Source organism: Nannospalax galili, unplaced genomic scaffold (genome assembly GCF_000622305.1).
Source record: "Nannospalax galili isolate Female #2095 unplaced genomic scaffold, S.galili_v1.0 scaffold300, whole genome shotgun sequence".
Lineage (NCBI taxonomy): Eukaryota > Metazoa > Chordata > Mammalia > Rodentia > Spalacidae > Nannospalax > Nannospalax galili.
Window position 1 is genome coordinate 1,726,709 of NW_008347322.1, and position 11,066 is coordinate 1,737,774.

General features: G+C 53.0%; 2 protein-coding genes across 7 annotated transcripts in view; one reads left to right on the forward strand and one right to left on the reverse strand.

Moving 5' to 3' along the window:
• Ppp1r26 (protein phosphatase 1 regulatory subunit 26) overlaps positions 1 to 5,994 on the forward strand; it is a 6,897-nt gene extending 903 nt beyond the window's left edge. For 2 of the 6 annotated variants that reach the window (XM_008843934.3, XM_008843933.3), the window contains exons 2-4: positions 6 to 126; positions 1,340 to 1,559; positions 1,639 to 5,994. In XM_008843934.3, coding sequence (XP_008842156.1) covers positions 1,894 to 5,472 — 3,579 coding nt within the window. In that variant the 5' untranslated portion in view covers positions 6 to 126; positions 1,340 to 1,559; positions 1,639 to 1,893 and the 3' untranslated portion in view covers positions 5,473 to 5,994. The remainder of the gene's footprint in view (positions 1 to 5; positions 127 to 1,339; positions 1,560 to 1,638) is intronic. The other 4 variants (XM_008843935.3, XM_008843936.3, XM_008843937.3 and 1 more) reach the window with 4 other exon arrangements.
• Positions 5,995 to 7,325: 1,331 nt separating this feature from the next.
• CUNH9orf116 (chromosome unknown C9orf116 homolog) overlaps positions 7,326 to 11,066 on the reverse strand; it is a 16,779-nt gene continuing 13,038 nt past the window's right edge. The window contains exon 4 of the mRNA XM_029568702.1: positions 7,326 to 7,359. Within this exon, the coding sequence (XP_029424562.1) occupies positions 7,326 to 7,359 (34 nt within the window). The remainder of the gene's footprint in view (positions 7,360 to 11,066) is intronic.

Here is an 11,066-nt window from a genome sequence, read left to right on the forward strand (position 1 = left end):
CCCAGTTGGTGGCTCTCCAGAATGACAGCACTCAAAATTGACCCAGGCGTGGAAGTCAGTCCAACCAACAACTCAAAGGATGGCAGAAGCCGAATTCTGAGTCCATCACTTACAAGCTATAGACAGGTGGGTAGAGATAAGCTAGTCTCCTCCCCAGCTCTGTACCTACCTGGAGTTATAGGTTGCCTGCCTATTAAGGTATTGGTACTTTAGTTTTGTTTTTTGAGACAGGGTCTCAGTAAAGCAAGTGCAGTCTTTGAACTGGATGTTTAAACAAGGCTGGCTTTGGACTCTTGATCCTCCTGTCTCTACCTCTAGAGGTAAATTAGCTACAATTAATGTATTTGATCTTAGAACAAGTATTCCTGAATTTATTTTGATCTTTTTATTAACATTCCAAAAAATATACTTAATAAGCTATCATTTCAGTTTCTAAACTAGATTTGTTCTAATTCTAGTAGCTCAAAACCAATTTTAAAAGGTGCCATCCAAGCCAGGCGCAGTTGGCACAGGCCTTTAATCCCAGCACTTGGGAGGCAGAGGCAGGTGGATGTCTTCGAGTTCAAGGCCAGCCTGGTCTACCAGGCCAACTGGGGCTACAGGAAGACCCTGTCTCAAAAAGATAAAAATAAATAAATATTTTTTTTACAAAAATCTGATTGACAGTACCTCAGAGCTTAAGTGGAGAAGCAAAAACCCCATCCCCAAAGCCACCTGGAAATCAGCCTAGACTTGAGAATTTCAAGTAATTGCAACGTGTTCTTGTACATTAGTTAAACTCTTGAACCATTGATGATAGCTCATGAGTGGTTTCTGCATTGGTTATGGCCTCTGGTTAATTGCTGGGCACAGTGTTTGAACAGACGTGGGTGAAGGTGGCCAGCCCCACCTCTCTCCAGGAGGGGAGTGTGGTGCACACACTGCAGATCATCCCTTGTCAGAAGAGCAGCTTGCCCTGGTTAAACAGCTGGTGGGAAAAATGCAACGTGGAAGCCAGGTCCTACCATCCACCCTGGGTTAGGTGTGGAGACCGCCTTCTGCAACATCACTTAGGGGAGCCCAGTTCTCTTTGTCACTGTCTTGTCCCTTGAGCCCCTCTTTGTATCTGAACTGTATTGTACTCCAATCTCAGGGAGGCAGGAGGGGATCCCAGGAACCTCTGAAGAATTAAGAGCTGTACAGAGCAGCCAGTATTTTTCTAGGTGACCCTGGGCCACCTCCATTAGGTCCCTTCTGGAGAGGTTCTATGTCCTGACACCAGCCCGGCTGAGATGTGGAAACATAAGCTTCTGTCATTTTGCTTCATAATGTGCCCTTTCTGTCCAATCTTCCCAACAAGCTTGTGATCTACAGTTTATACACCACAGTTTTCTCCAGAGAGATGGTACCAGCCACTAGACCCAGACCCACCCAAATGGTGTGACCAGCGGTTATTGTGTTTGTGTCAGCTTCCGTGCTAATTAGCTAAAAATGATGCGGGCCCGTGAAAATCATCTGGCAAGATGTATACTTGTCATTTTCACCTGTGAGCTTCCGCCTGCAAAGTCCAGCTCACCTGGGTATGTGGACACTCACTCTTTTTCAAGCACAGAGAGGCTGTGGGAGAAGTTAATAACCCCTCTGTCTGTCCTCTTCCAGAAAAGATGCAAGCCCAGAGGGGAACAGAAAGGGCTGCCAGAGTTTGCAAGCATTTTCTTACTGTGTCTTCAGCCCAGGGGATGGAAGTGACCCCTAGTACGTCTGGGAAAACTGAGGCCTGGGAAGCTTGCATAAGCTACCCTAGGATCCTGAGCCAGGGGGCATTGGGCTGTAGCCCTGGCTTTCTTTCCTCCCAGGATGTGAAACCAGCTGATCCCTAAAGCCTGCTTCCCTGCACTCAGCCTGTCTGCTAGGATGTTCCTCATGAACGCCCCACCAGTGGTGGCGCTCCAGTCCAGATGGGAGGCCTTTGGCCCACCCAGGAGCTTCCACTTTCCCAACTGCCTGTCAGAATCTAAAGAGGAAGCCGCCAGGGCCTCAGTGAGTGCCAGGGTACAGATGATCATCAGCACACTGCAGCGAGATGGGGCTACTCTGGGTGTGAGCCATGAGCGGGTCACACAAAGAGGCCAACGCGAAGAGAGGTGCCGGGACACCAGGCTGGCCCCCAACCCTGCCCTGTGCAAAGAGCAGCCAGAGTTCCCTGCCTGTGGTCTTGATGCAGACCCAGACTCCCTGGGGAAGAACCAACCTGGGAGACTTGGACCAACCTTGGAGCTGGGGCTGGATTCGGACAGTGACGACTCTGTGGACCGGGACATCGAGGAGGCCATCCAAGAGTACCTGAGGGCGAAGGGTGGGGCTTCGGATCCTGTGTCCCAAGGAGTCCCCTGTGCCCCAGAGCCTGCCCACAGCAGCACCCTGCCCATCCTGTGCCCCCCACAACTTCCTCCTGGCTCAGGCAGTGTTCCTGGTAGCACTGTGGGAGTCAGCAAGGGCCAGGGCTCTGCCTCCCCAGCCAGCGTAAGCAGCGAGGACTCCTTCGAACAGAGCATCCGAGCTGAAATAGAGCAATTTCTTAATGAGAAAAGACAGCATGAAACCCCAAAATGTGATGGGTCTGTGGATAAAAAGTCAGATCCAAACGAAAGCTCTGCCAGACTTAAAGGGAGCAGAGAGGTCCCAGCCAGAGTGGCTCCGCCTCAGGCTGTGATGGGAACCTGTAAGGAGTTCATCTTCCGAAAACCTCCCAGGTTAGCAAAGATGAACGCACAACCCAGAAGCCTCCGGCCTAAGGTCACTGCAGAGCCGGAGACCCAGATGAGCGCAAGGCTGGCCACTCCCAGGACAGAGGCTACACAGAACAGGAGCGGAGCGAGGAGAAGCACAGCCACCAGGCGCAGCAGACGCAGCAGGAGCTCCACCCCCGTGCACCAGGCATCGGACTCCAGCAGCGATGATGGCATTGAGGAGGCCATCCAGCTGTACCAGCTGGAGAAGACCAGGAAGGAGGCCAGCGGGGACCCACCTCTGAGAGCCCAGCCGAAGGAAGAAAGCCCTGGCAGCACCCAGCCAAGTGCCTTGCCCGAAGCCCACAGGAAACCCCCAAGCAAGAAGAAGCCAGCAGCCCCAAAGGCGGACTCCACCCCGGGGGGTCTCCGCCTCGAACCCCTCTCTAAGCTCCCGAAGGATGCCAAAGCCGCCGTACTGCCAGGACACACAGCTACCAGGAACGAGACTGCACACAAGGCCTCGTGCCGGGCGGATACGTCCACCGAGCTGATGTGTGCGGAAGCAATCCTGGACATTTCCAAGACCATCGTGCCAGCCCCCGTGAACGGCGGCGACAGGCCTCCGTCCGCCAGCCCACCCTCCTGTCCCCCAGCTGTGCCTCCCCGCTCAGATGCTGACAGCAGTGCCGTCGACAGCGATGACAGCATAGAGCAGGAGATCCGGATGTTTTTGGCGCTGAAGGCGCAGGTAGGGAGTCCTCAGCCTGCTCAGGGCCCACTGGCCCCACCTGGCCCCAATGGCCAGACTGGCATCCCCAAAACCCCTCTTTCCAAAACACCAGATCTGCCTCAGAGCTGCAAACGGAAGCGGCGAAGTGGAGGCAGCTCTACTGTATCCAAGAAAACGAGAGAGGTTAGAGAGAGCACCCAGGATGGTGACCACAGCCAGGGGAAGGGTCAGCCCAGCAACGACGGGCAGGACCGGCTCAGCCAAGGTAAAGCCAATGAGGTCCCCGGAGGGGAGGCGGAGACCAAGGGCCAGCCTGCTCCTTCCAGGACAGTTGGGCTCAGTGACGCACACGTGTCACAGGGCAACGAGAGCCAGGGGAAGGCAGGTGAGGGGAAGAGCACGGGTGAAAAGGGCAGCTCCGAGGACAAGAGCAGCTCCCTGGACAGCGATGAGGACCTCGACATGGCCATCAAGGACCTGTTACGGTCCAAGCGGAAGGTCAAGAAGAGGTGCCGAGACCCCCGGGCTGCATGGAAGAAGAAGGTCAGGTTTGGTGCCACGGAGACAAGGTTCGGGGAGAAGCTGGGCAGCCTCCCTGGAGCCTGGAAAGACCACGGACCACAGGTGCTACGGGGCTGTCTGCCCAGGTGCAGGAGGGACAGCCCAGGTAGAGGCCTGCCGAGCGCCTCCAGCAGCGTGGCAGAGAGAGTGAAGCCGGGAGGCACAGGGGACGAGGGTGCAGCCCCAGCTCCCCTCCACAGGAAGAGAAGTCCTGAAGGAAGGCTGCTCTCCAAGGACACGGCAGCCAGCAGCCGCCCTCCTCCAGCCTCCAGCCCCCTGTCTGAGGACAGCTCGGTGGACAGCGATGACAGCATCGAGCTGGAGATCAGGAGGTTTTTGGCAGAAAAGGCCAAGGAGTCTGTCCGCAGCTCAGAACCTCAAGGAGGGGGCCCTGCTACTCTTGGGCCGGGGAGCCCTGCCAGGCCAGAGATACTCTGCAAGAAAGAGCCAGCCCTGGGACCACAGCCTGGAGTGTGCACCCGGAGCCAAAGGGCCAGGGGGACCCCTCATCTGGCCGAAGGAAGAAGGTGCTCAGAGAGAGCTGGGACGCAGGCAGCTAGCCTCTTGAGCCAGACTGGGAGGAGCACTCCCCGTGCTGAGCACTCTGCCTGCCCGCCTGCTACCCCGGGCCGATGTGAGGCAGCGCTGCCCAGGAACGCCAGCGGGAACAGCTCGGCCAGAGCCTCTCCGTCAAGCAGGAAAGGTGGCAGCATTCACAAAGACCCGGGTCCACGAGGGACGGAGACGGCCGCTGCGGAAAGTGATTTTGCTCAGCTGCCCGGTTCTGCCAAAGTAGGTGCTGAGTCTGGAAGTGTTGGAGGGACCTTTCACCTGAACTATGGCAGCCAGAACTTACTGACCCCCAGCCCTGGACCCCAAGCTGACCTCACCCTCCCATGGAGTGACTTCACACACCAGAGCAGGCTCCCCAGCCCATGGACACTGAACTCAGGTCAAGGCACAGCATGGACTGGGGTCTTTGGGGGTGAGAAAGAAAAGGGGGCCATGTCCCAGGCTGGGGCCCCACCCAGCCTCTCTTCAGGCCCCAGGAAGGGCCTGCCTCTCCCAGGCTTTTCCCCCTTGCTCTCAACCCAGCTCTTCCACTTCGGGAAGAGTGTCTCCTGGGGAGGCCAACAGGCCGGTCTCTTCAGCCCCAGCCTGGGACTCTCCCTGCAGGGCCCTGCCTTCTCAACCTTCAGGGGGACCCAGCCCGGCCACAGCCCTGTATTTGGAAGCCCACACTTGCTCATGAAGGACGGCGGGCACTGGCAGAGCTGGAAGGCTCAGGGGAGCCTCAAACAACACCACAGAAGGCGCTCTGGCCCCGAAGACAACATCCTAGACCTAAGGTACCAGCACAGGGATGCCCAAGCCCAGGAAGCCTTGGGCAGTGATGCCAGTGAATTCAGTGACACCTCCGTGGAAGACGGGGGCAGCAACAAAGTGAAGGGGAAAGTCCTCAAGTTGTGACAGACATCCTGGCTGTCGCTGCATCTATGGAAAGCAGTGTCTGTGTGTCTGTACCTGTGTGTATGGAGTCCTGGTAGTTAAAGAGAGAAAACCAGGTCCTTTCTATGTAGCCGTGTGTGTGTATATATGTACACTAACCTCAGATGACGTTTTTATTTAACAGATGTGTCCTGGTAAACATGGTTTTTGTAGCTTTTTTGTAAGTTATTTAAAGTGCTGTAAGAACTATTTTTGGAAAATGTTTGATTTTGCAGGGCGCTCCTAACTGCAGTTGTCTGTGGCCTCTGTGCATGTGTGGTGTAGATGAGCAGAGGAGGTTTTGTTCTGACCTTCCCCGTGAGGGTCAGAGACGGGGCTGGGACTTTCTGGTCACTTGCTGGTACAAACGTTGAAGCCTGGGGACGCCGATGGCTGCCCACCTCGGAAGTTCTGATGCGACTGAGGGATGACGCTGGGACAGGGTGTTTCATGAAGGACCCCAGCCCCTTCCAGAACCTGTCTTCTAAAAGCTGTAATTACAGCCCCGCAATTGGAAAACGCCTCAGAGCACAACGGCCAGTGAGTAGCTAGCCAGCCATCCCCTGTGATATGTGAAAATCTGGCTGCTGGCTCCACAGCGTAGCTGAGCCTGGATCATCCAGCGTCCTGTGTTGTCCAGTTGCTGGAGGATTCTAGCATCGGTCTAGATAAACCTCGTCATGTGAGGGCTGCTGACCTTTGTTTTTAGTCGTGGCTCTCAAAGGTGAGTCCACGTGTTGGTGTGGACGCTCCTGTTGGTGTCTGCTCTAGTGAGGCAGTAAAGCAGCCGGTTCCCTGAACACACGTGCCCCCCTCGATGGTGAAACCCAGCCCTAGAAGCCTTGCGGATGAGCCCTCCCGACTCCTGCCGTGCAGGACCCAGAGCACAGTTGGGTGTAACCAACGACAACACCAGCAACCCACATGGCTTTCTACTCCCTGCCTCTCCCCTGGAGAAAGAAGGACCTGGCTGGCGCTGAGGCTGGGCTGCAGGCAACAGCTCTAGATCCTACAGATTAGGCTGTGTGATGCCAAGTGATGTTGCCTTAGTGCTGAGGAGCCAACTGTGGGGACTGAAGCCATGCTGGGCCTTGAGGGCCACTCTGTCCTGTGGTTATCCACCTGTTACCCGAGCTCTGCCACTCGGTGTCCTGGGTTGCTGCGATATGAGCTCTACTTTGTGGCTGAATCCCATTGGTGTTCTAATGTGGGAGTGGGTCACCTACCTGTGCACCTGGGTCTTAATCATAGTTCACTTCTGTGCCCAAACGCAGACACACACTCCCAGCAGCCTCAGCATCTGCCATGTCAGAGCTATGGCACTCGGGGCCTGTGGTCCTGTCACCGTCCTCAGCGGTCTTGGCCTACGTGTAACAGATTTTGCGTGCTTATGCGTTCACTTAAGTGCTTCTGGGAGAAACAGCTCCACGTCAACCATGCTCCCACTTTAAATTTTTAAGAGTGCTTTTAACCCTTGAAAACAAAAAAAAAATTTGTTTTGTATGTAAGACCTGTTGGGTGTTTTTTTTTTTGTTTTTTTTTTTTAAATGAGTAAACGAGCACTACCCATAAATGAGTTTATGTAGTTTGTTCTTGGGGGAGGGGGGTACACCATAACACCACCACCAAAGGAAAGGAGACTCAATTGAGCATCTTGCCCTAAGCACCCCTCCCTCCTGTCCCCTCCGCCTACCCCACTTCATCCTCCCAAACCCAGGAGCCCATAATGCTTCCCTCCCAAGTCCACCATGCTCAGACTCTGTCCGAGGGCTGTGGCTTCCATAGACCATGCCACCCACCAGCTCTGGTTACTGTTCCACACGTACACACACATCTTAGTTCCTTTTCAAGTTGCTGTGATAAAATGCTCTGACAAAAGGAACCTAAGGGTTCATTCTGGTGCACAATTCAAGGATACAGTCTGTCGTAGTGGAGAAGTGGAGATGGCAGGAGCCTGAGGCAGCTACTTACAGCCCACCCACAGTCAGGAAGCAGAGAGAGGAGAACGCTGCTGCTCCTTCTGCTCGGCTCCCTTCTCCATGTACAGAGCCCAGGATCCCGGCCAGGGAATGGCGCCACCCACAGCGGACAGGTTTTCCCACCTCAATGAATGCAACCAAGAAAATCCCCCACAGGCCTGCCCTGAGGCCTATCTCCCAGGTGATTCTAGATTCCTGGTCAAGTAGACAACACTATGCATGTGCACGTAACTCATGCCCCCTGTTAACAGGTGCAACTTACTGATTTCAGCATGATTTGCTAAGCTATGCTCTTCAAACATTCCAGAGCCATTTTCAAGTTGAATCATCACTGGGGTCTTCTGGCAGCGCACTGCGCAGGGACAGTCTTCTGCTGTACTGTTTCAGTGCCCTGAGGGAGTGGTGAATCGGCTAATTTCAACTGCCAACTTGAGATCTAGAATCACCTGAGAAGTGAACCGCTGGGCATGGCTGTGAGCGTGGCTGTGGGAGATTTTCTTGGCTGAGTTTGCAGGACACCTGACTTGTTACACTGTTGCTGGGATCCAAACTTGGTCTTCACAATTGCACAGCAAACACTCCTAACTGCTGAGCCATCTTTCCACTCCCGAAGCTTTTCTTTGTCGGTGCCAAGGATGGGAGCCAGAGCCTTGAGCAAACCTGAGGCTGGTGCTTTTCCACTGAGCTATACCCTCTGCCCTTGGATTTTTAAGACAGGGTCTTGCTCTATAGCCTAGAATAGAAATCAAAGTCCTCTTGTTTCAGCCTTCCAACTTCTGGATCATAGATGTACACCACTGCCCAGTGCTTTTTGTTGAACTTTTAATTTCAAAGTGCTAGTTATTTTTTGTCAACATGAACTAGAGTCACCTGGGAAGGAATCTCAATTAAGGAATTTGCTCTGTCACATTGGCCTATGGGGCATTTTCTCCACTGCTAATTGATGTCGGAGGGCTCAGTCCACCTTGGGTGGTGCCATCCCTAGGCAGGTGGGCCTGGGCTGTATAAGAAAGGGAGCTGAGCACACCAGCGAGCAGCGTTCCTCCATGATCTCTGCTTCAGTTCCTGCCTCCAGCCTCCTGCCTTGAGTTCCCACCCTCAGTGATGGACTTTCATGTGGAACTGTACAGCAAATAAGGCCTTTCCTCCCTCCCCAAGTTGGTTTTGGTCAGTGTTTTATCACAGAAATAGAAAGCAAACTAAAAAAAGAGGAATTGAAAGTTCAACAAATACCCCTGAGTGAAGAGAAGTGTTTTCAGAAATGGCTTTCTTTTTTCATTTTTTTTTTTTCACTAGGAATTGAACCTAGGGCCTCACGCATGCAAGTGCTGTACCACTGAGCTACAATCATCCTCCGCCATTTCCTTTTTCAAGTTTGGACAAACAGAATGTCACCTGAACATTTTCATTACTTTCCTGTGATCAGATTCTGGGTTTGGAAGGAACACATTTCAAAGATCAGTGTCAGCCAGAGCAGAAAACACACACCTCAGTGTTCGGTTGCAGCCATGCATCAAAATCAGGGATGGCCCATCTGCAGCCCAAAGGCCACACGCACCAACGTGTTTGTAGACCACGATGTCGTATTGCAATGTCAAAAGGTTGGACATCCCTGAAACCTTTTCCTCTACATACACACATTTCGGTTTGCAGACATGTTAAAGAGACAAAGGCCAGGATAGCAAGGTGGCGCAGTGGGGTAAGGAGTTTTCCACAAAGCCTCATAACCTGAGTTCAATCCCTGGGGCCCACATAATGGGAGGAGAAAATCAACTCCATGAACTTTCCCGACTGCTACATGTGCGCCATGGCGTGAACACACAAGAACATGCTCGCATGCACACACACAATAAATGCAACTTTAAAATTATATATTTTTAAAAAAATTTTATGTGTATGCGTGTATTGCCCGCATGTAGGTAAGTGTGCCTGTGTCATGCAATGCCCATGGAGGTCAGAAGAGGCTGTCAGATCCGTGGGACTGGAGTTAGGGACAGTTGTTAGCTGCCATGTGGGTGCTGGGATTCAAACCCAGGTCTTCTGCAAGAACAACCAGTGTTCTTAACCGCCGAGCCATCTCTCCAGCCCCCTTAAAATTATATTTTTTAAAAAGATGAAGGCCTTGAAATTGATAACCCTAAATATTTCTCTGATTTGTGCAGATACAAAGAAAGCTGACCCAGTCTATGGTGTCCGATGTCGAGGACCCAGGCTCCCAGGACATACCCAAGGTGATGTCAAAGCTAAAACCTATCACAGGAGACTTCCTCTGGACCCCTGGACGGTCTCAGTGGGGGCACCCTCCCACTGAGAAGGGAAGGCCCAGAGCTCAGGTTGCCCCTAGGCATAGGGGTCTGATGTAGGAGTGGCAAAGGGTAACAGGACAGGAAAAGATGGCAGGTGCCTGGGGGACACCGGAACCAGAGCTGAGCTGGAAACACCATCGCTGACTTTTTGAGAAGTTGGACACTGCTAGAGTTTGAATGGGTTCCCCCAAAATGGGTCCCCCCAAAATGCATGTGTGAACCGATCTGGAAGTGACTAGGGTTAGATAGTGTTGGTGGAGCCCTGTGATGGCACTAGGGGCTCTGAGAAGAGGAAGTGTCCTGAACCAGGCTCTCTCTGTCGTGTTATGTGCCCTTTAGCGTGGCCAGCACACACCAGCCCCTTGATGCTGAATTTTCTATGCTTTAGAATCCTGAGACAAACCTCTGTTCTTTATAAATTTCCAACCTCAGCTACTTTGTCATATCAACAGAAAATGGAGTAAGACACACATGTTACATCAGAAGTGCTGGGGGGGTTGTCTTTCCAGACACTTGCTCTATTTAATGTGGGGCGTCTACCTTTTTACCCCATCAGCAGCTGTTACAGAATTAGCATTTTATTGGGCATGGCCAATTAAAGTAATTCAGTGCCCAACTGTGCTGCCAGAACCAAACCCACACAGCCCGCAGGCAAGCTCGGTCATGCCAACATACAATATTATTTGCCAAGCCATACTCCTGGCCCGGGTCCCATACTGCTTTGGGCTTGGAACTAGGGACCGTCCAGTGCAGCTCAGACTCGGGCGTGCCCTACCCCGGAGCTCTGCTTCTGCTTGTCAGGACTCCAGCTGCAGAAGGACCGCCTTGTCTCCCCTCGCGTTACTGGGCTTCTCACTCCTTGCTTTAATTTTTCTTTCAACAGAGGCTAAACAGGGTTCAGGATGCAGCTCCCTTGGTAGTGTACAAAGGCCGGGGTTTGATGTCCGGCACCATATAGGGGTGCGTGCCTGTCGTCCCAGCGCTCAGGACATGGAGACGGGAGAATCAGGAGTTCAGGTTTCACCCACAGCTACATGGATGGAGGCAAAGCTAAGTGTAGAAGGGCTGTAAGATTTTGTTTTGTTTTTGAGACAGGGTCTCACTATATATAGTCCAGGCCAGCCTCGAACTCAGAGAGATCCACCTGCCTCTGCCTCCCAAGTGCTGGAATCAAAGGTGTACACCACCACGCCTGGCCATTTTTTAATTAATTAATTTATTTTTTTCGTCTTTTTGAGACAGGGTCTCCCTGTAGCCCCAGCTGTCCTGGAACTCACTATGTAGACCAGGC